Genomic DNA, 24,067 nt, shown 5'->3' on the forward strand with positions numbered 1-24,067 from the left:
AAGCAAATGGATGGTTTCATTTTTTTATTTGCTTCTTACATCAGAGGCGGGGTCACACGCTCCCCTTCTGGCTTTCACTCACCCCAGGTGTTAGTCTTTAGAGTAGTATCTTGCGTGATCTATGATGCTTAGTTTTCAGATTCTAGTTTCAGTGGAGAGTTGTTTTTTGAGTGCTGTTCTGCACCCTCACTACTGCACGCACACTATGTGCCTTTTGTTTAGGCGCAGTAGGTTGGGAGGTAGGTCAACCAGTGTCACCACCCCTGGCCTACAGCCGGACAGCACCTTCTGGGAGTTTCCATCTGGCCCAGGAGTTCGGCCTCATCTCCCAGGAAGAGTCCTGGAGCTGCCAAGGGTCCTTTCGTAGCTCAGGAGTTTCGGAGTGCCGTCCTGTAACCTGCTGACCCAGGAGGGCTGGTGGCTGGGCTGCCTTCTTGCCATGGGAGCCACTTGAGGGCTTGAGTGGGTTCTCACACCTGCACCTCTCCCCACTGTGTTCCTGCTCTGGGAAGTGCTTCTATCCAGGCCCGTTACCTGTGAGAGCTGCTAGGGTCTGAGAAGCCTGGAGGCACTTCTCCAGCTTGCCCTGTGGGGCCTTCTGTGTCCTTGGATTCCACTTCAGTTCACAGAGGTGCCGCTTGCAGCCAGGGCAGAGGGAAGCAAGGCTCGGTTTTTCTTTCTTTTTTTTGGTACCAGGGGATCGAACCCAGCATTTGACCACTGAGCCACCTCCCCAACCCTTTTTATTTTTGTATTGAGACAGGGTCTTCTAAGTTGCTTAGGGCCTTGTTGAGTTGCTGAGGCTGGCCTTGAGCTTGTATCCCCTGTCTCAACCTCCCAAGCGACTGGGATTACAGGCGTGGACCTCGGCACCTGGTGAGCATGACTCTTTATTAGTCTTATCACTGGTGCCATTTTGTGATTTTTCTGGATTAACTTTGCCTTTGAATTGAAGGTCATGTTTACTCACGTTGTAGTGCTTTTGCCAAAAGAAGACAGCTTAATTCTACTTGGTTCCAAGGAGCTAATAGTCTAGCATGCCTTGCTCCTTTGGATTGGATTTCATCCTAATTGGAAGAACTCAGGCTAGTGTAAACAATTTAATCTTCTGAGTTTTTTGGACTGTGCTGTTGTGTCTAGATCCCTCTATGCCACTCAAAGAATTTAAGCTGTTCATGCTGACATGAGACCAATTTAGTGAAATCCCCTTGGCACTGAAGGCGACGCTGGTGTGTGTTCCACTCGTCCATTCCAGACAGGGCTGTGCACACAGCAGGATTTGCATTATGTATTTAAAATAATGATGTTGGTGGCTGCTCAATGGTGCGCTCCTAACATCCCAAATTCCATTAGAGAGGAATCTGCTCAGAGATGTTCTATAAAAAAACAATTAAGTTCTCAAAGATTGCGGGTTGCAGCGTTGCCATTAAAGGGGTGAATGAGCACTGGTTTTGAGCGCTGACAAACAGATGTGTCCAGCTAATTTTTTATGAAAACACCAGCAGAGCAAATTACTCATGAAAAGTCTATTCATAGGAACTAATTGGGTGCCATGTTGGTTTAATAGTGAAAACCGAGTGCGGCCAAAAATCAGTAGAGAGAAATAATGAGTAGATGTTTGGAGTCTTCCATTTGTGTGGTTTCCAAAAATAACCTTGGTGCCAGTTGTATTTACATCGCCCAAGAGGCACGACAATCTACTAATGGCCTGGAACCTCTAATGAACATGGAAGAAGATAAAGGAGCCTGTGAAGGAGAAATTTAAAAAGTGAACATCCAGATTTCAGTGGTGTCTTTCTCAAAGTCACTGCTGCTGTAGAAACAGCTGGACCTTCAGGTTGTAGTGTTGCTTGCAGAAATTCCCTACGGTCCTGACGGTAGCTGATGGGGCACTTTAGCCTGTCTGCTCTAAAGATTTTCTTAGGTGGGTTGTACCTGGCTAACACCTGTGTTCAGTGAACAGAATTGACCCACCTGTCAGCTGTGTGTCTGGATTGCCAAATGAGTCCGCCATTGCCCAAGCAAGCAGCCCATTTCCGTAATGACTGAACATGTATCTCAGTTCCATTAAAATGAAAACTGTCATGGACCTTATTTCATGTAGGAGGACCTTCACTGCATTTAGCAAGAGCTTCTCTTTCAGACTTTATACATTTTTAAACGGGTGGCAAGCCCCAGTTCTCTGTGTGGGTTTGAATGCTCATGTGTCTCTGTAATGCAGAGCAAGGGGGCAGCTCTGGGTCTGGTGGGTTCCTGATGCTGCCCTGTGGAGCTTTAAGGATTAGAGGGGCCTGGAAAGGATATTAAGTTGTAACCCAGTTTTTAAGCAGTATTACTGCTAAAGCCTTGCTATATTTTTTTGTGCTTCTGGGTTATGCTCACTTCTTACGTGGAAGAGCTGTGACTCTCATGGAGGTCCCCTACTGCAGCTGGGAGTGCCTTGGAAGGGCCATCTGTTCAGTTCCCCATGGACTGCCTTCTCAGTGTCATGCTCAGCCTGGGCACAATGTTAGGGAGTGGACTTGGAAAGGGTCTTGAAGCTAAATCTTGCACCCTGCCTTGTGCTGATCTGGTAGCCCTGACCTAGGATTGGGCCCTCTTGCCCAGGGATGTCCCCAGGCGAGTCCATTTCGTTGTGGAGGAGCAGAGGCTGAGAGAGGTTCTGACAGTTCAAGACCACACAGCCATTCAGGAGAGGTCTCGGGTCTGGTGGGAGGCAGGTGTCAGACTGTTCTTAAGCCCCAACCCCATCCCGTGGGTGTGGGAACCCTGCTAAGCTGCAAGTCCCCTCTTGGTGACCACTGTCACGAGGACTCTCAGGTCATGCAGGCTTGAAGGGTCGTGAGGAAGGGAGGTGAGCGGCACATTCTGTACAGCTGAGCTGGAGGGCAGGGACGGACTCGACAGGTAAAGCAGCCTCGTGAGACGTGGGGCTTTCCACGCCTCACACTACTGTTATATTCCCAACCCTGAATCTAGTCTTTAGACAGTTCAAATATATACCAGACAGAGTCACGGCCACTGTGGACGCTGTCAGCATGGTGCCATGTGTCCCTTTGGGCTTCTGTTGACCGGGAGTGGAGTTTCCTCTCTTGCCCATTCTTGCGAGTTCTCTATATCATAACAACTTGGAAATGATGTGAAGAACATGTCTCCTTCTTTAGTAAGAGCTTTTGACTCAGGTCTCTTAACAAACAGCAGAGAGTTGAGTGACTCTGTCTCCTGGTAATCAGTAAGGGCCACAGGAATGGTGTTGCGCATCGATGGTGGTGGGAGTGCTGGTGGACGGGGGCGGGCTCATGGTGGTGGTGACAGGTGGTGGTGATGGAGGTGGTGGTGGTTATGGAGGAGATGGTAGTGATGGTGGTAGTAGTGGTGATTATTGGTGGTGATGATGGTGGGGATAGCCATGAGGTGGTGGCAATTGTAGCACTGATGGTCTGGTGGCTTCCATGGACTTAGGAAGAGGTGTATGAGCTCATCCCTCTTTCCCTGGACAGGTGCCAGTGGAGATTCCTCCACCCCTGATTCTGAGCCATGAACCTGGACCACATATGCAAGTGACCACTTTTCCACTGTGAAAACACAACTCAAGGGCGGATTTTTATGTACAATCCTGAAAATATGAGAGTTTACTGAAAAGTAACCAAATTTCAGTTGGTGGGTTAGTGGCTTCCCTAGGACCTCGGGTGGTTGGTGTTTGTGGAGGGACACTGGACTCCGGTGAAGGGACATTGGACTCCGGTGAAGGGACATTGGACTCCGGTGGAGTGTCAAGGCAAGGAAGGTTCTGGAATGATGCAGAGTTGGGCTCTTCCTGGAAGCTGCCCCCTCAGGGCATGTGGTTTCTGATATGCCCATGTGCTGCCGCCCTAGCGTTGTCTGCAGGGCGTGTTGACAGCATGCGTGCACACCCACACGTCCCTGCACACAAGCTGCTTATCCTGCCACGTGCCTAGGACCTAGGGTGAGCACTGGAAATCCCCCTACTTTTGCAATTTGTGATCACTCACAATTTAATTATTTTGCATGGTAAATTTTTGCTGGGGGAGAACAGATGCTTCAAACCTCATCTTCTGTTGAAATATTGTCAGAGCAAATCAATGAGTATATACCAAGGACAGGGCCGTCAGCGAAGTGCTGAGTGGGCAAGCATCACCGTCAAATTAGTGCTCATCTGCCTGCGTTCCCATCCCTCCCGAGGCTTGCTTCCCTTTGATGCCACGTTAGAGCAATTTCCCAGCCTTCCCTCCACACCTCGCACGCGTAGAAGATGAGCTTCCAGAAATCCTCTTTGGTGTCCCCTGAAAGGCGGAGTGACCCACAGAAGCCAGGCTTACTCTAAGCAGCTTAGCATCAGGAATCTGAGGAAACCAAATCTCCACTTTTATGCAGAAATCAAAGACTAGCATAAGGAACCAGCAAGTTAATAACTTTCTAAATAAAAGCAGCTCAAGATTGCGCAGCTGATTCAGTGAGAGAGAAATTGAGATGAAATCACTCCCCATCACATGGCTGATGGTGGACACTCCTGTTTCCTCTCAGGTTTGTTTCTCATTGAACATCCCTGTAGTCGTCAAGTGCAGATGATGTGCTGCCTGTTGTTTTGCACCCTGTTTCCATCTTGAAATATTAAAATACCCCCTGCTGCCTCCTACCAGGAGTGGACCTCTGAGGGCTACTGACTACCCCTATGTGTGCTCTGTGGCTGCTGGGCACCTCCTGTTAGAGAGGGGCAGCATTGTGGAGGACGAGCTGCTGTGTAGTCCGCATTGGCCTGAGACACTGGCTGAGTGGCCACACGAAACCTGGGTGACGTCCACCCACGGGAAGAACAGGGGTGAGGATGGGACTTTGGTGTCAGACAGACTTGTCTTTGCTTCTGAATCCACACGGTTGTGTTTCGCACCTAGAAGAATTTCCTCAGCTTTGAACAATGCCTTTCCTCAGTCACATTTTCCAAGCCCCAGTTTTTCATTTGCAAAGTGGAAATCACAGTCTCTCTTGTGGGGCCTCCATGCAGGTGAAATGGATGACGTACGGCTCTGTGCCAGGCACCCACAGAGCTCCCAGGTGGTGGCGGCATCCCTGTTTACAGAAACAGAGATGCTGGTTCACTTGTTCACCCAGCACGCCCTCAGTGCCTATCCTGTGGCTGGCACTAGGCCCGCTCTTGGCAAGACAGGTGGATAAGGCTCAGCACCCACCAGGTGGGTCTCATCACTTCCAGGGCCCAGGCAAGTGAATAGGCAGACAAGACGCCTGTATCACAGGTGCATGATAGGGAAGGTGAGCTTTGGGGTGCTCCTGTGAAGCGGAATAGAAAAACTCAGAGGTTGGTGCCAGAAAAGACCGGCTCCAACCTGCCTCCGCTGCAGGTGGGCCTCAAGGCCTGGGCAGGTCACTTAAGCTCTTGGCGTTTCCCACTCCACATGGGTGACTCACTCTGTGGGTCATCGAGAAGCTTGGGGATCATGCACGTAAACCTGGGCACGTGGCAGACACTAGCAGTGGTCATCGTGCCTGGAGGCTGCAGTGAACCTGAAATGAACCCAGAGCAGACAGGCTCAGCGGGTGCTTGGGACGATGGGGTCGCATCTCATCACAGCGTGACTCTCAGCAAACTGGTCCTCTACATAGCGAGTGTGGCTATGTGAGTTGAAGAGCAGCTCTCAAGGAAGTGCGTTTCCTGGCCGTTCCGTAAACACTGGAGAATGGTGGCTTGAGAAGACGTCAGCCCTGGAGGCCCTCGGAACGTAGAGTGACTGTCCTGCCTCTCAGATAGTTCACACCACGTGTTCCGTGACCCCACAGAGCAGCGGGGACCAACCTGCTCGGCAGGCCGCCAGTGCATGTGAAGGCTTCTTCCTTCATAGATGTAGGAGGCTGCTCCCTGTCATTCGTCTCCACCCTGCAGCTCAAGGACAGGCACTCACGTGGTGTGCTGAGGAGCAGCGGGCGGGTGGCCTCCACTGAACCTCAGTGTGCCCTCTCACAGGTGTTCCAGCACAGCAACCAGGGATCCTACGACCATGAGTTGGGTCATGGACTCTCCCACTCAAAACCCTTCGATGGCTCCTATCTTCTTGGGGTCAACACCAAAGTCCTTACAAGTCCGTGTGGCTCTGATGACCAAGCCCATCCCACACCCTCTCTCCTTGTCTCCTTGGTTTCCCACTAGAATGTCCCTTAGACTTGGAGTGCGTGGCACCTCAGGGCCTTAGCGCTGGCCAGGAACTCCCTCTGCTTGGAACAGGGGTATAACTTGGGAAACCCAGCGGGTAGCACACCCTTAGCGCCATCCAGATGTGAAGTTGGCCCCAGTAGCTGATGGCTGGTGGACTGCAGGATTAAGAGGCACTTTGGGAGCCGTGAGGCTGTGACGTTGCTGGTGACCATCCTGATGGGGCTCTGGCCAGTGTCCTTAGAATGATTCTTTTTTTTTTTTTTTTCTTTTTGGTGGTACCAGGGACTAACCCAGGTGCTGTACCACAGACCTACATCCCCAGACTTTAAAATTTTTATTTTGAGACAGGGCCTCACTAAGTTGCTGAGGCTGGCCTGGAACCTGCCATCCTCTTGCCTCAGCTTCCCGAGTGGCCTCGATTACAGGTGTGGCCACCACACCCCTGAGAATGACCTTTGCTAAATTCCCCGAGGCAGCTTCTGGCCATTGCTTCCAGTGCTCTTGGCAGTTTGTGGGAAGGGTTGTCAGTGGTCAGCACCGAGTCGGGGCACCTGCCTGGACACCTGCTCACTGCCTTTGCTTCATCCAGGGTGTGCCCTGGGAGAGAGCCGGCGTGGGAGAAGAGTCAAGTCCAGAGGTGCCCTGTGGCTAGTGTTTACTGCCTGTGACTGAGGAAAGGCATTGTTCAAAGTGACAAGCTTGTTGAAACTTTTAATTTAGGACAAGATCCATGGGAGTGGCCCTGTTGGCAAATGGCCTTTGGGCCCTGGGGCTGTGCAGGCATTCAGGGGGGGCAGAGTGTGCTCGGGCTAGAGGTGGCTCCCTGGGACCTTGTCCCCCACCCAAGACCTCCGGGAGAGAGGTTTGTGGCCAGGGTGTACCTGCCTGGCAAGGGCCACCAGGACAGAAGCCTGAGGAATGGTGTCCTGAGACCTCTGCCACAGAGCTTCCCGGGAAGCTTTCTAGTTCTTTAGGAATCTGCTCACGAGGCGAGTCCCTGTGGGAGGGGAGCCCGGCTTCTGCAGTGACTCCATATTCATCCCTTGTTTGGGGGCAGGGGACCCATCACAGGACCCCCACTTTATGGCAGATGTGGCTGTGCGGCCAGCGTGGGGAGGTGAACTCTGCCTCCGTTGCCTCGGGAGGTGTCACGGGCTCTACCTGGATGTGCGTGTTGGAGGAAACAGTCTTAAAATCAAATCTCGGGCACTGGCTTTTTTCCCAGTTGATGTGAGGTGGCGGCCCCACTGCGGCTGGAGTGTCGATTCTCAGAAGCTCCCCTGGGGGGTCGTGGCCTGGAAACCAGCCCCTTCCCCTGATTCACTCTGGCAAGGGAGGGCTGGGGCTGTGGGGAGAGGTCCTGGCTTATCCGCCTTGAGTCTCATGGTCTTTCTTCTCTCTTCTGCTTTGGGGTCCCAGCTGAGGTGCTGAAACAGAGGTTAGAAGACCTGGAGCGAGAGTCAGGCGGGCTGCAGCTGGGGCTCCCCTCGAGGCAGCCGGCTCTGCACAGCTTCCTGGGCCACCTGGCGGTGCAGGCCCAGGCCATCCTGCAGGTTGCTGCTCAGCAGTGAGTACTTGGTGGTCACCACCACACCCCCTCATCTTCTCTTGGGCTGGGAGGGGCTTGGCCGTGGAGACCTCCCAGCTGCTTTTTTCTGGGAGGTGTCCCTTGTTGGGGCAGGTGGGTCTTTCCAGAGGGAGGTGTCCTGGGGGTCATGCTGCTGGAGAAAGAAGCCCTTTCTGCTGTTTGATTGACAGGAGAGAGCCTCAACTAGGGCCTGGGGCAGCGAGGTGCTGGCTTGCACTGGGAGCCAAGGGTCCAAGAAGGTGGTGGTGGTGGGGCTGTCCAGGCAGCCGGGTCTCCTGAGCATCCTGTGAGATCCATGGGTGGCCCCACAGTCCTGAGCTTATCTCTGGCTCCTGAGCAGATTTGCTGCTGACCCCCAGGCTCCCTGGTATTGGCACTATAGTTGTCATCTGAGTTTGCGGACTGGTGTTTCCAACATCCTGGGGCTCCCACCCACAGACATTCAGGTCCCTCATCAGATGGTGCAGTGTTTGCACGAGCCTGTGCACAACTCCCGGGGTCCTAGACCACCTCTAGGGACTTTCCACACCTAACACAATGGGAACACCCTGTGTGGTCCACCACACTGTTAAGGGAATATCGACAGGCAACCCAGCCTGTGATGTTCAGCACCCATGCAACTCTTCAGGGACTGTTCTGGATCCATAGTTGGTTGAGCTGCAGATGTGGGACCTGCTGAGGAGGAGGGACATGGAGGGCACTGACCTTCAACCCAGTGGGCCTCAACCTGGCTGCATGCTGGAACCGCCAAAGGGTTTTAAAGCTATTGCTGTCCAGGCTCTGCCACAGATGAGCTAAGCCAGACTTCTGGGGGTGGGTCCCCGCTACTGGCATATTTAAAAGGCGGGAGGGCCACTGTCTGCCTAACCCTTCCGTGGTGAGGCCTGAGAGGGGCAGGTGTCTCGTCAATGGCACGGACCGACTTGGGGTCTGCTCCTACTTGGGCATATGCGTGGACCCAGCAATCCTGCTCTGTTTCCTCTTATAGCTGCCCTCACGAGCACAAGGCTGGCCTATCCCTGCTGAGCACAGGGCACTGGCTGTGCGGTTCTTCTTGGTGCCTCCTTGAAGCCTGGCTGGACTGCAAGGCCCTCCTTCCCTGGGGTTGGCATCCCGGAGTGGCATGCACGGTGGGGCACTGTAGGTCCTGTCCTGTCCGTGGGGGCCCCGAGGAATTGTGAGGTGGCCTCTTAGGGGCAAGCTCCACTCCAGTCCCATTCTCTGCAGGCTGAGGCTGGGCTTGCTCCCCCCGGTCCTCCGCCTGGTCACGGGGACTCTTCCAGCCTGACCTTCTCCATAGTTCTTCCTTTATCCTGGACTATTTCTCATTCCCACCCAAGTCTGCACAGCCTGTGTATCGTCTCTGTTTAACAAACACGTGCGTAACAGTTACTGAGTGCTCTCGGTAACTAGTTTAATTTCTGTTGTAATAAAATGTGCACAACATACAACCCACCTGTAGTCACCGTCTGGTGCACAGAGCAGTGGTGCCAAGGACACTCCTGTCACCACTCTTCATCTCCAGGACGTTTTGTCTCACAGAACTGAAACTCTGCCTCCTCTAACAGCACCCCCACTCCCTGCCTGCAGACGTCACTGTTCCTTCTGTGCCTCTGAGACTCTGGGTGCCTCCTGGAGGTGCGGTCACAGTGTGTGTCCTTAGTGACTGGCATCTGTCCCTTGGCATGACGTCCCTGAGGTCCACCATGTTGCAGCAGGTGTCAGACGTCCTTCCTTCTGAAGGCTGATAGAGTTTCATTGTGTGGATGGCCTTCGGTTGGTGTGTCCCTTCGCCTGTAGACAGGCAGGAGTTGTCACTTAGTTGTCATGGCGATTCTGGGGGCTAGGTACCTCTGTGTATTGATGGCCACAAGTACCGGAGGTCTCCCCTAACCACCCACGTCCATGTCTGGATGGAAGGGTGAGGCGGCCAGGCCCAGGGCTTGGGCAGGCCCAGTAGTGGGTGATCGGCCCCCAGGCCACCTCTCTCGGGCATTTGGCAGAGGCTTGTCCCTTCAGCCTGTGTTTCAGTCAGCGTTTGGCTGCTGTGGCCAAAAGACCTGACAAGAACAGGTTTAAAGGAGGACAAGTTTATTAGTCACTCATGATTTCAGAAGTCTCAGTCCGTAGATGGCTGATTCCATGGCCCTGGGCCCAAGATGAAGCAGAACATCATGGTGGGTGGGCATGGCAGAGGACAGCAGCTGGGCATATGGCACCATGAAGCTGAGACCGTTCTCTTAGTGGGGTCAAGAAATATACTCCAGGAGCCCCAGGGACGCACCTCTTCCAGCCACACCCACCTGCCTCACGCCACCCAGTGGTTCCTGTCAGGGACCACTGATTAGGCTGATCACTTTCCCTTTAAGCCTTCTTGCACTGTCTCTCACAGGTGTTCTGGGGACACCTCCCATCTGAGCCACAGCAGCCTGGCATGCAGGGTGGACAGAGTGTGAGGCTTTTGCTACAGTCTTGGCTTTGCTCCTCATAGAACGGGATCAACCAAAATAAAGCTGGTATCCTGCATTTATGACTGTATTAGGTCACAACGTGGGACATTGCACCATCTGGGTGGTCTCAGACACCTCCAGGTGTCGGGTGCCCTCAGTGTCACAGCTCTGCCCTCTGCTTGTCCCCAGTGCCTGCCCACGCCTCAATCTCCCTCGGGACACCTCCCTGGCCTTTTCTGAGTTTGTCTTTTTACCCACAAAAGTATCTGTCGCTTTATCCATGCCTTGTCCACGTGTGTTGCCCTCTCCCCATTCAGCCCTTCTCCTGAGTCCCCATCTCAGTGGCCTCTCCTGTGTGGTTCCCCAGGAGGACTGCAAGGCTGCCCTGGCTGACCCTTTCCTGGGCCCCAGCCCTGACCTCCAAGTCCAATGGCTCCTCTGGTCAGATCCTCTCATTCTAACCCTCATCAGAGAAAAAGGGGGCAGGTCAGATCGTGCTCCTGACTGTGGTCATTTTTTATTCTCTTGCCTTTGCTTTTGCCACGGCCACCTGTTCTATAATTGCCATAGCTAGACGACAGTGTATTGAAGTCCTCTTATTTATTACCTCCTCCTAATGCATGTTAACATGATTGCATAGTTACCAATTAAAGAAGCCTGTCCTTCAGCAAGCCAGCTGCCCCTGCGGCCAGTGACCTGGCTGGACTCCGGGCCTCCTGGGAGGGAGGCGCCTGCAGTTCTCCCAGAAGCCACCAGGGGGCGCGGACACAAAGTTCCCCTCAAGTCAGGAACTTTCCAAGGAATTGGGCTGTTCCTGTAGAAATAAACCAGTAGCATTAACTGGTTAAGTCTCAACAGTAACACAAATAAACACCTCTCAGCCTCTCTGGGAGCAGGTGTACCTTTGAGACTCTGATGAGAACTGTGGACTTCCATCAGCAGCCACGTATGCTCATGCAGGCACATTATGGGGGGCTGCCTTTGGGGACCCTGTGTTCCTGGTGTGGCTCTGGTGTGGGTGTCCCTCTGTTTGACACTCACTCCCTGGGACTCTCCCCTCAGTGGGGACAAATGCAGATGCTTTGTAATTCTCCTACCTGCTGAAGCAGCTCCTCCTGTCTCTTAAGGATGCCTTGGGCAGAAGGCACAGATGTCCAGGTCATTTTTAGTCACTAATTTTCACGCAGTCTAGTTCAAAGTGTCCCCTGCCTGGGTTCTGATCCTGTCCCTCCGTCACCACAGCCTCCTTGGTCAACAGGCTCTGTGCCTTCCGTATGCGGGGGTCCATGTGCTGGCTCTCCTGCAGGCCCAGGTGGTTCCCCAGAGGCCCTCCTAACAGGGAGTGGCAACCGTGCCTGGCTCAGGTGGCATTCACTGAGTGAGGCAGGCCACGTGCACCTTCCTGGGTATGAGTCAGGTGGCTGCCATGCCCACGGGACAATCATTACACATGTGCCAGGCAGTGTTTCTGAATCCTGAACTGGAGCTGAAGGGGGGGGTGACCCAGAAGGGACACTGGCATGCGGTGTCCCACTCCTGGAGTCCCACTCCAGAGCCTGTCATGGCTTTGGGAAGAGCCAGGAGAAGGGAGAAGGGGAGGAGTAAGTCGACTGGGCCACAGGGGCTCCCGGGGCTTGCTCTGGAATTAGTGGGTCATAAACTACAACTCCCAGACAAAGCTCTCCCAGGTCCCCCCTTGGTTCAGACCCAGCCGCAGCCTGTCCTGAGGCCACCATAACCGCCCAAGCCCAGGCACACATCCTGCTTCCCTCCTGGGGGTGTTTCCAGGAGTGGAACGAGGAAGGATGTGACTTCTATTGCCTTCTCCCTCTGGTGTTTAGACCAACCACGTCCGCAAGGAGGAACACTGAGATTGCTTGGATCATCCAGGCAACTGTCCCACGTCCCGTTCTGCTCCGAGTGGCCCAGGTAACTTGCGACGTTGTTAGTTGGTTGAGGAAGCTCTTTTGAGATTTGCATCACTCTTCGGGGCTCTAGGACTGGCTGGACTTCTCCCTGAGGGACAGAGCCACACGCAGGTGGTGTGTCGTGGATTTGGTCCAGAGTGTCACCAGGTGGTGACTACGGTGCTCTTCAGAAGGGCTCACTTGGCTCTGCTAGACCCAGTGGCCTCCCTCCAACCATGGAGGGCAGCCAGCACTGACCTGGAGGTTTTGGTCCTTTTTGAGACTAGAATTGTCTGGGCCCAGCAGTGGCACAAAACAGCTGTTTCCCTGGCCCCACGAAGACTGACCCCACCAGAGGCTCTTCCTCTCACCCATGAGGCTGTGCAAGCCAGGTACCACCCTGGCAGTGGGGCAGGACCTCGTGGGCAGAGCTGGGCCCCTGCTCCAGCCCTCTGCATTCTCAATGGCAAAGGCTTCTGGAGGTGCCAGCCTGCAAGGTCAAGGGCATTGTAGGCCCTGAGCTTGGGCGCTATGCTGGCAAGGAGGTGGTGTGTGGCTCCTCTTGGGCCACACCCCCTGCAGCCTGCACGGGATCTGCAGCCTGCACGGCACTGGGGCTGCAGCCCCCTTTCAGTATCATGGGACAGCCACCCACAACGGCTGCATCCTGAATGTGACCAGGGAATGGGGAGTTGTCTCCTGTGCAGTTTACAGCCCCTCTTTTCTTTGGCAAAGGATCTTATTTTAACAATAGGTTTTGTTCTTCAAATTATTGCTGGCAGGGACAGTGGAGTAGGAAGACTCAGGTTTTTGTTGGTACTGGGCACGCCCAGATGGGGCCAGTGTGAAGCCCTGGGTTTGAGCATGGGTTCTCGGACAACGGGTCCCTGCTGGCACTGTGCACTGTGGGGTTTCAGTTCTCGCTGCTGCGGGTTTGCTCATTCCACATCCTGATCAGCTTGCAGCCACGATGCTAATTGGCACCGACATGGGGGATTACGGGTGGAGACTCTTGGAATGTGAAGGGAACATCCTCCGGGCAGAGGGAGCCTGGTGCTGAGGACAGAGGACGTGGAAGGTGCCTCATTATCGAGTTGCGCCGTGTCCTCTGAGGAGCCCTTTTGTACATGAGAGTGAGCTAGAGAGGCCCGTGGCTGGTCATGAGGGCTTTTCTCATGGATTAAGTAATGACTGTGATTAACCATCACTCGGAGCATCCCCAGCAACGCACTGGAGCTCCTCCGTGGCTGTCTGCGATTTCCTTCAGTGACTCCCACCCCACCCAGGGGGCGTCTATTCAGGAAATTCAAGAAACTTTTTTTTTTTAAATTTAATTTTTAATTTTTTTTAGTTGTCGATGGACCTTTATCTTATTTATTTACATGTGTTGCTGAGGATAGAACCCAGCCCCCCACCCCGTGCTGAACTATTGTCTACCACTGAGCCCCAGCCACAGCCCCTCAGGAAACTCTCTGAATTAGCACAAGCGGAGCAAATTGGGAAATGAATGAGTGCAAAGAAAGACCAGAGGGGGAAGAACAATGCAAAATTTCAGGTTTCTAGGCTGCGGCTCTTTCCTTCAGTCCACAGACGTTGGCTCAACCTTCCCCGTGCTGGGCAGTGGCGCAGTACCGAGAGCTGGCTCCATCTGCCTCATAGTCAAGGACGGGCATGTGCCGGGCCATGGGGCCCAGAGAGGATGCACACCCTCTCCCACAGCCAAGGGGCCGAGGGCTTCATGGAGCCATGAGGCTGTGTGGCATCCTCAGGCCCGCTGGCCCTTGACCTTCTCCACCCTGTGCAGGACAACATGTCCATCACTCAGGAGTTCCTGTTTCCTGAGGCAAGTGTGGAGATGCCAGGAAGGGCACAGCAAGCTGCCCGAGGAGAGGTACTCCCTCTCCTTTCCCAGGTGGCCCCAGTGGGAGGACAGGGCCTGCACACAGTAGGTGCTCAGCGTCACATCTTGCACAAGCGTGACTATCACATCCGCCTTGGAGGGAAGGCCTCATTGTCCTTGCCCTCCCCGTCAAGAGGATGGAAGACTTGAGGGCCGGTCAGTCCAAGGACACAGTTGGATGACTGTGCCTCTGCCTGATGTCTGGCCCCCGGGAGCAGCCAGCAGACCACTTCTCACCAGGTGGATGGGATGTCACCTGCACTGGGGGCAATCCAGGAGGCTGAGGAACCTGGGCAGCTCAGCAAGACCCTGTCTCCAAATAGAAGTCCAGAGGGCTGGGCCGGGCCGAGCCCCTGGGTCCAGCACCGGGCACTCTGGTGAGAACCGCAGTGTGGAGTGGCCTGCTCCGCCCCTCTCCTGGCATCTCACTGAGCCTCCTCTGGCAAACCTCCCCATCTCCCATGACAGCTCCCTCGTCGGCAAGCTCAATACTGACATTTCCTTCAGGTCTGACAGACACAGTGGAGCCCAGTGAAGGGGCACGTCCCCAGCGCAGGTGGTCAATGTCACCATAGCTAAACGCTTCTTGTTACTACTGCTGTTATTTGCCTTTAAGCCCAGGAGGTAGTCTTCTCAGTCGTGGGGAATGCCCTGGTAAGTGGCCATCCCCAGAGTGTCCAGGGCTCTGCATGAGTTGGGCCCTGGAATGGAGGCATGCTCTCCTCTCCACAGGGCTGAGGCCCCCTGGGGAGCTGCGCTGACATGCTCCTCGTCTTCTCTTGAGCACGTGGATGGTGGGCTCAGCTGAGGTCTGAAGCCAGGATGTCCCGCCTTGGCGCTGGGTCCGGGGCGAGCTCCCTGGGTGGAGCGTGTCTCCATTGCAGGGTGATGTGTCTGTTGATAGATTTGCTCCTGCTCCACAGAAGGACGGAGTCTGTTTACCACGGTGTCCTCAGCAGCAAGCACAACCCCTAGCACTTGGTAGGTGGGCTCAGTAATACTCTCCTGAAGGTGTACCCAGGATGGGATGGGAATGGAAGGGGACAGAAGCACAACACTTCTGAGGCTTGTTACTCACTGTCTTGAACCTTCTGTTACTGTAACACAATACCCGATGCTGGGTGATGTGTAAAGAAAACAGGCTCTTTTGGCTTATGATTCTGGCAGCTGGAGGACCCAAACAACATAGCACTGACTGGGGGTGAGGGCCCCTGGCTGCATCATGACATGGCAGGAAGCAGAAGGGGAGAGAGAATGTGCAGAGGACAGTGAGCAGGGAGCCAGCTGGCTTCCGACAGCTCACTCTTAGTCACCATCCCTTTCCTCAGGGCAGGAGCCCACTCCCCAGAGAGCAGCACTCACCCTCTCACAGGCCCCAACACCTCCTCAGGGCCAGCTCAGTGAGAGCTCCCTAAGCATTTCCTCTATAGGACTGTGGGGTGCGGTCCTGCGTGAATCTGTGGAGGGGCAGAGGGCCTGTGGTCATGCACGGGCAAGCACCTGCAGCTTCAGGCTCCCCCTGACGAGCCGGGAAGGAGGAAGACAGGCAGGCATAGTGTGCGGGGTTTGAGTTTATGCTTCAGGCTGTCTGAGGTGTGGATCCCTGCAGGGGACATGCCCTTGTAGTCGAGGTATTGGTGGGATTTGTTTGGAACTGAGACAAGTCCTCGTGCTGTGGGCAGGTTGGTGGGGGGCATGTTCAGGTCAAAGTGTAGCTGCTTAGCATGTGTGGAAACAAGTGGAAAACGTGTTTTATTTTTGTTAGAAAACAGTGGGTGCTCACCCTCGCAGCCCTAGACAAGACTGGCCTGAGAGGAGAGCTGGTAGCCAGTCTGTGTTTTCCTATTTCAGGCGCATGTTGTTGTAAACAGTTGGTTCACATTGTGCGTATTGCCGTAAAATCTGCCCTCATGAGAAGGCAGTGGGCAGGGGCATTCTCCACCGTGCTGCCTTGTTTCCTGACCTAGTTTAGCGGCTGCTGGCCCCTGGGGGCCCAGGTTTGCTGGCTGACCTCCTTAGGTCGGGGTTCACCACTCTGGCCCTCAGGTGGCTGTGTGATTGGGCCCTCAGAGCAAGGCCACTAGGAATCCTGTGATGTCTCTGTAGTACTCTATGCACAGCCATGCGGTTCACATAGGCTAGGTTCTGAGAGGTGGAGCATAGAATCCAGTCCTGCTGCGTTCCAATCCCACGCTCTGCTCTCACCAGGGACTCGGCTTACAGGGACCTGTGACTGTTGGTCGGTGGGCAGTGGCATTTGTTGCTGCTTGGGTTTGCATTTAGACCATCGTTGGTGACAGCTGCATCTTTGACCCTGTGTAATTCCCTCTCTGTGATGCCTGGTGGGTCTTGTGTCTCTCTCTCCATCGATAGAGCTTTCTGAAGGAGCCGGATCTCGCATTCCGCACCCTCCTGGCTCTGCCTTCCCCACGGCCACTGCCTTGGAGTCTGGTTGACATGTCCCTCAGATGGGATCCTTGCACTTTGGACAGGGTTCTGCTCTAAGTTGTTCCTGCATCGAGGTAGAAATTGAGTGCTGTAAGGCTGAGGAGCCAACTTTGAGGCCGATGCGTGGGGGGGCTTGGAGGAGGGTGCTGGCTCCCGCGAGAGCCGGGGTGTCCCCAGGGTTCTAAGGGGCTTTGAGGAGCCTTTCGGCAAACTGCTCTGCAGAGCCCGGCCCCAAGCCTCTCTCGTCACCCCAAACTGTTTCGGGTCTCTTCTGCCTGGCGTTTGCTGTTTTCGGTGCAAATCAGTGAGGTCCAGTGGAACAGAATGGGCATCTTGCTCGTGACCTTAACAGGTCTAGAAGTCACAGTAAACAAAAGTAAAAGGCAGGTGAAACCGACTTTCCAATATGTCCAACTGTACGTGGGAATGTGTGCTGGGCGTGAGGCCTCCCTAGTGAGTTACCGCACACTGTTTTCACACGCAGTCTTTAAAATCGGATGTGCATTTTACACTCCCACTACAGCTTAGTTTGGGCTAATCATGTGCCAGGTGCTTGGTAGCCACATGTGGCTGGGGGGTTGCTGTCTGGCAGAGAGCAGGTCCGATGGGTGGAATCCGCCTGGAGAAAAAGCTAGAGCCTCGACGGCGTGATTAACAGAAACGCACAGGGGGCTCCCTCAGGGGTCAGAGCAGCTGGGCTGCTCTGTGAAGCTTCTTGCTCTTAAAATACCTGTGGTCCTGGGGACATCCACTTCTGCACCCCTGTGCCAATATGTGTGTGTTCCTTTAGGGCCTGCAGCGAGGACACCCAAGCCCCACCTGGAGGAGAGCCGTGGCCCCGGGAGCCCACAGCCCAGGACGGCCTGCGTGTGACTGCCGCGCGGCGGGACTGGCTGCTTGGGGAGCGGCAGCAGCTGCAGGTGAGCCAGTGAAGAGCCCTAGACAGGCCAGGTGTTTCCTTGTCCATGGAAGTCCGCTGCGCAAGGGGGTCTCAGCTTTGCTTGATTGGAAAGGAAAGGGGTGGGAGTGACTGGAGGGCTTGCGGGGAGGCAGGTGCGAGGAGACGTGAGATCCAGCTCTCATGCTTCATTATGGTCACCAGTCAGGGGTCTGCACAGTCGCTGAGAATGTCCAAGTCGACAGAAAAACAATGTTAGACCAGGGGCTTCGTGCTGGAGGCACGGTGATGCCAGAGCACAGTGTGGGCAGCGCTCAGGGAATGGCGGAGGCCCACACTCCACAGCCTTCCTGAGTGCCCACCACGTGCAGGAGGCCCTCTGTGCTCGGGACCACTGGGGGCTAGCACTGTGCCAAGAACCTAATTGGGTGACTGGTGTGTTTGGGTGCAGCCCAGGGTGGTGGGTTGAGGAGTGAGGCTGGAGCAGAAACTTTGGGGAGGGGCTGAGCAGCTGGAGCAGGGGTGCTGGGCTGAGGGCAAGGGCCTCTTCAGGGCCTGGACTTTCCGCTGACTGCGGTGGGGACCCCTGGGGTATTTAGGCAGTGAAACGACCAGGTCTAACCACACATTAAAGAATCACGGTGGCTTCCATCTTGGGATTGGGATAGAGGTCTCCTGTGGAAAATAGCATGCAGTTTCCTCCAGATAAAAAAAAATAGAACCTCTGCATGACCCAGCAGTCTGAATCTGGGCATGTTTCTCAAAAACTGACAGCACGGACTGGAAGAAGTTTCTGGACCCCACGTTCATGGGGACATTGTTCACAATGGGCCAAAGTGACAGCAACCCTCGGGTTCTGCAAGAAATGAATGGATGAACAAAATGTGGTGTGGACATTTGAGGGAGTATTATGCAGGCTTTAAAAGGGAAGTAAGTCCTGACACCTGCTACAATGTGGATGAGCATGGGGGAGTGAGATCAGCAGTCGCATCAGAACAAAGACTACTACTTCATTGAGGTTCTTAGAGGAGCCGGGTGCATAGACAGCAAGTGCTGGGTGCTTGGTGCCAGGGGCGGGGGAGTTGGTGTTTATGGGGCACAGAGTTCCAGTTAGAGGAGATGAAGGGTTCTGGGATGGGTGGTGGAGGAGACGGGGGACACTGGGTGTGTACCTCACCACCGAGCTCTGCACTTAGAGCTGGCTGAGGTGCCAGATCCTGTGTTGTATTTTACCACAGTTAAAAAAAAAAAAAAAAGAGACAAGAAGGTGAGGAATGCGGCTGGTGTCGAGAGGAGCCAGAGGCTGGTCGAGGGGCCCTGTGGACTGTGCGGAGACTTGGGGTGCTGTTACCCTTGACATTTCTCTCATTGCTCCTGGGCAGGAGGTGGTTCAGGGGGCAGAAGCACTAGAGAGCCTGTGGCCCGGGGGAGGAAAGAGCATGCGCCAGGGATGGAGACTCTGGGGTGAGGCTGTGTCCTCCTCAGCCGGGAGTAGTGCCTGGAACATGGGGCTCGCACCCTGAGACTCTGATTTAATTCAGGAGCCCGAGGCGGTGCCGTGGTTTCTGGCCGTGACACGGTGCCCACACTGGTGCTCCGTCACCTGCTGCTGTTTTATTCATTGACCGCGAGCTCAGGTGACAGTTATGGGCCGTGTGGACCTGGGTTTGCTTCCTGGGTTTGCTTCAGGGGCCAGGCACCCCCCTCTGCAGCATCTCGGTGCCTCTCAACCTGCAGACCCAAGAGCCAGGTTTACATTTTCCTCTGTAAGCTCTTGTGTCTGGGGACAGAGCGGCCTTCCCTGTCCTGGCCTGTGGCTCAGGTCTCTGTGGGAAGCTTGCTGCCGTGTCCTTGCTGTCTGTCCATCTGGTGTGAAGTCAGCCCGTTGTTATGTGCTGCCCTTCCAGTCCGATCCGGGGCCTGCCCCCCTCGTTATTCGGTGCTCTGTCAACCCTCCAGAAATGGAAGGCCGCTGCGATTCTCCGAGGTCAGCCAGCTCTGAGCCTGCAGGCTCCGAGGGCCGACCGTGGCTCCGGTGCCTGCGCCTGCCCTCACCTACACCTGTCACCGTCAGCGTCCCTTTGCCTGGGGTGGGGTCAGTTCACCAACTCTGTCCTCTGGGTTCTCTGCAGAAAGAAATGGAAGCTCTTCAAACGAGGCTGTCTGTGCTGGAGGCCGAGGACCAGCGGCTGGGGCGGGAGCTGGAGGAGCAGGAGCAGCTGCTCCGGGGGCAGGGCTGTGGTGTGACGGAGCCCATGGCCCGGCTGCCCCTGGGCCAGCTGCAGGCACTCGGCAAGGCCCTGCAGGACATGCTGGCCGCAGCTGGTCGGCTGCACTTCCAGGCGGAGCCACCGGAAGACATAACAAGGTATCTTGCTTGGGGACTGTGGGCCGTGCCCCGTGGGGCTGGGTGAGGGAGGACCTTGCTGGCCGCCCTGGGCTGCAGCTGTCCCCTAAGTTCTCCATATGCTTTGACGGAAGCACTATCAGAGTCTCGGTGGGAAGGTTCTTCATGTGTGGGGCCGTCCTGAGCTCCACCTGGCAGCTTATCCCACGGGCAGCTTCCAGACATCCCCAGAGCAGCTTCTCGCTCTGAGGACTGCTGGGCACGGCTGGCTAGAGATTCTGATGCCAGCTTTGCTGAGGACCATCATCAGAAGAAGGTGGCTGCTCACCAAGGGACAGGCACCACAGAAAGGGCAACCCAGTCTAGGTACTTCCACTGGGAAGAGGGGACGTGCTGGCAGCCGGGATCTGGGGAGCCTGTCCATACCACACAGTGTATCGAGCTTTGCTCTCTGAATGGCTCCATCTCCGTGCCCATTCCATGGCCGAGGGAAAGTGTGAGCAGGTTAGTAATTTCCCTGAGGTCTCGATAAGTAGAGGGAAACTGCTGCCTGGCGTCTGTCCTTGTCCTGCAGCTCGCCTGTCTGTCTACCATGGATGGCGTCCTGTGCTCTGCACTGTGGAGGGTTCCCAGGACACACGGCCCCTGGTGCTCAGGAGCTCATCATCTTAGTTTGGACAGACAGAAGACACGCTGAGATACGAGGGACAGGGAAACGGGTGGTGCCCAGGGCTTGAGGTGGGTAGTGATGTGGCAGCCCTGTGGGCACCGTGCAGGCAGTTACAGTGGGGCTCCACACCGCGCCGAGGCAGGACTTCTGACCTCTGCACCTTCCCTGTCCCTCTCCCTCTCTCTCCCTCTCCCTCCCTCTCCCCCACCCACTGATTGGGGGAGGATGACAACAGTGACCCCTGGCTCAGGAGCTGGTGCCGGGACCCAGGAGAGTGAGTAACAGGTGGAGCCTCTCAGCTCTCTCCTGCTTCCAGCTGCTGTTTTCTGTACAGGGAGGTCAGTCTCCTGAAGCTTCAGCCTGGCCCTCGGCCCATGGCTCCATGTTCAGCAAGTGATGGCTCTGTCACCTGGGGGTCACTCCTCCCAAAGACTCCAGCAGCAAGCCTAGGATCTGCCCAGGACATTCCATTCCCCTCCCAGCCCTGGTAGTTCCCTGTGCAAATCCACGCCCTTGCTCCTTCCTCGGGGAGGGGCGTAGGCTCAGGCTGAGGCTGGATCTGGCCCATTGAAACCCGTCCTCCTGTCTGTCTGCACCTTCATGACCCTCTTGGCAGCACCCTGGAAACACGCAGGCTGCTCTGGCCTTACCAGTGGATGTTCCTGGCAGTGCACTCCTCAGAGACCCTCCTGTGAACCTCTGCATTGCCTGTGAGTCCGACTCAGGGCAAGAGCCCATTCAAGGGCTTTCCTTGCTAATGCTGGGTATGGTCTGAAACCTGGAAATGGAGAGTGTGGTCGGAGGTGGATCTGGGCCGGAGACCTGGACTGTACACTTTATAGGTAGTACACCGGCTTATGTCCTCCAGCCTGATGTGACACCAGGTGAGATCCAGGGAGGGCTCAGATGTGTGACCATGGCGTGGACAAATTCTTTGAAGTCTGTGACTTCTACTATATGATGCTATTAGGGAAATTGGACATGAAGATGACCTTGAACATGGTGAGCAGTGTCCAGAGTAATCTGGGGACAACCCAAAACTGTGGGATATGAGGATGGCCTTGACCATGGTCTAGTTCTGTCCCACAGGAGAACCCAGAGCCTCTGGATGTGAGGATGGCCTTGGACATGGTCTAGTTCTGTCCTACAGGAGGACCCAGAGCCCCTGGATGTGAGGATGGCCTTGGACATGGTCTGTGCTGTCCACTGTCCCACAGGAGGACCTAGAACTCCTGGATGTGAGGATGGCCTTGGAGATGGACTAGTGCTGTCTACTGTCTTACAGGAGGACACAGAACCCCTGGATGTGAGGATGGCCTTGGACATGGACCAGTGCTGTCCACTGTCCCACAGGAGGATCCAGAACCCTAGCCCTGGCTCTTCAGCTGGCTGGCCCTGGCAGGTTGCTTGAGTCTCTCTGAGTTTTTTTTGCCAGGAAGTGTGATAATCATGGCGCCTGCATCTCAGAGCTATAGGAAGTCCAGATCCACTCGTCTGTGTGGAGGACGGGGAGTGGTGCCCACACACAGCAGCCCCCGGGAATACTAGCCTCTGCTGCTCCCAGGCGGCTGCTCTAAGGGAGGACACTCACTACCATAGAGTGACCCAGATGTTAGTGGAAACATGTCCAGTGTCTGAGTGGACCGCAGGTGTTTCTGGGGCATGGCATGACTGGATCTGAGAGCAGAGTTCACCGTTGTCACAAACAACCTGGAGTGCTCTTGAAACACGGGGACTCCATTTGATGATTGAAGCCCACGGGGCATTTAACTCAGTTTCCTATTCAAAACCTGCTTCTGGAGCTGTGTTTCAGGGACCTTAGTATGATGGCAGCAGTGCCCAGTGGGTGTAGTGTCCCTGCGCTGGGGACAGAGCCCTGGAACCCACATGATGTGTCAGTTCTGTGCAGCACTTTGAGAGGCACCACTCTAAAAATAGCTCGAAAACCCCAGCCTGGTGATGATGATTCATATTCTTCACCCTCCACTGCTCTCATTCCGTGTGTACCCCAGGGATGCAACTATGTTAATATTAGTCTGAGCAAAACATAATTAGGAAGGTAAATCTACTGAAAAAGTAATATAGCATAAATTAAATAAATTAAATGTAAATCAAATCAAATATAAAACAATGCATCCAATTATCTGCCTCGCTGCCTCTTGGTCCATCATGGATGTTTGACAGGAGATCAGTGTTCTTTCCAGAGCAGGGTCAGATCTGTCCAGGCCTGTGAACCACATCAACCTCTGGAAAGGTGGAGCTTGGCTGGTTTTCAGTTTGGTATGTTAGATGTCAGCCCAAGGCGCTGGCACTTGGGCCAGCTAAGTTTCAATATCCAAAAGCAGCCTCCTTTCTACTCAGCTGTCAATGTATGAGCTCGACTTTGGGTGTGTCTAGGAGCCTGTGCTCACACTGTGCTGTTGGATGCAGGTGCAGGTCCAGGTTGTGGGAACTCTTAACTGCCTGTGAGTTGAATGGACTCCCTGGGCCTGGAGAGGGACAGAACTACCTGGAGCTGGTGCTGCTGCTGCTGGGGTCAGAGGCAGAACAGTCTAGGCCCTGGCTGAAGAGCTCTGCCCTTCTGTCCCTGGAGCCTCTGTGGCTGGACCTGCCTGCTCTGTGTGCTAGCGGAACCCTCAGACTTACCTTCTCTCAGAAATCCGGGCTGCAGCCAGGCAGCGCAGGGTGTTCTCCAGGCAGGAGCCGACTTGTTTCTCACTGTGCCTAAGGTCACTCTCACTATGACCCGAATCAGAGGTCTCTGGTGCCACGTGCCCTGCCCCTTGTCACCCTCACCTCCTCATGTGGGTTGACTTCAGCTGGGTGGAAGACCCTCCACAGGTGAGAGCAGGCCTCAGGTTGGTGATGGCTATGTCTACTCCGGCTCTGGGGACTGGCACCTGAAATGAGTCTGCGTGTGCTCGCAACAGGTGGAAAAGGGCAGCAAGCCCGGCAAACCAGCTGCTCGGCTCCTATCCAGACCTCGCCACTCCTGCTTGGTGAGGTGCTCCAAGTGTCCCTCCTGGGTACCTGTATCCTGGCCGTTGCCTTCGGCAGACCCCCATTTATCAAGGGCCATCCTCTTTCTGTACCACGACGTTGTCTTGCACTCTTAGCAGTTGCAGGTGGTGGACAGCAGGGGCCACGGGTTTGTGCTGAGCACTGGAAGATGAGTGGGTTCCTGAGTGCATCAAGGAGAAGGGCTCCTCAACGCTCTTCACCTCGCCATGCCCTGTGGTCTGACTCTCCCCTTCCTTTCCGACCTCCACTCTGCAGGCTCAGACTCCTCGGCTGGCCTAGCTGGAGGGAACGCCTGGTTTTCACACTGATTTTATTCTTCAAAGTCTTTTTTCATCACTTTGCCCAATTAATTTTCCCCAAACCAAAAATATCCCTTCCCTGTTGCTCTCACGACCCAAACCAAAATGATACCAGAATGATCCTGGTGCCTGGGGAAGCTCTAGCTCCTCAGCCGACTGCTGAAGGCCAACCAGAGCTTGGCGATCCTTCAGGGGTCACCTCCCTCATAGCAGTCACACAGCCTGGACGGCATGCCAGCTGCCTATTTGTCCCCCTGAGATTAGACGGCGTCGCCATCCCCTGTTCACTCTGGTCCCCTCACCCCCCAGCACCTTCCTTCCTGTTGGCCTGTGTCTGGTGCAGCTGGTCATG

General features: G+C 55.0%; 1 protein-coding gene across 7 annotated transcripts in view; it reads left to right on the forward strand.

The window, feature by feature from the left end:
* Disc1 (DISC1 scaffold protein) overlaps positions 1–24,067 on the forward strand; it is a 202,810-nt gene that overhangs the window by 50,605 nt on the left and 128,138 nt on the right. For all 7 annotated transcript variants that reach the window (XR_007346494.1, XR_007346496.1, XR_007346495.1 and 4 more), the window contains exons 4-6: positions 7,607–7,754; positions 17,271–17,400; positions 19,511–19,746. Coding sequence is in view for 3 of the 7 variants with exons in the window: in XM_048800370.1 (XP_048656327.1) it covers positions 7,607–7,754; positions 17,271–17,400; positions 19,511–19,746 (514 nt within the window). In the remaining 4 variants the exon portion in view is untranslated. The remainder of the gene's footprint in view (positions 1–7,606; positions 7,755–17,270; positions 17,401–19,510; positions 19,747–24,067) is intronic.

Source organism: Marmota marmota, unplaced genomic scaffold, assembly GCF_001458135.2.
Source record: "Marmota marmota marmota unplaced genomic scaffold, marMar, whole genome shotgun sequence".
Lineage (NCBI taxonomy): Eukaryota > Metazoa > Chordata > Mammalia > Rodentia > Sciuridae > Marmota > Marmota marmota.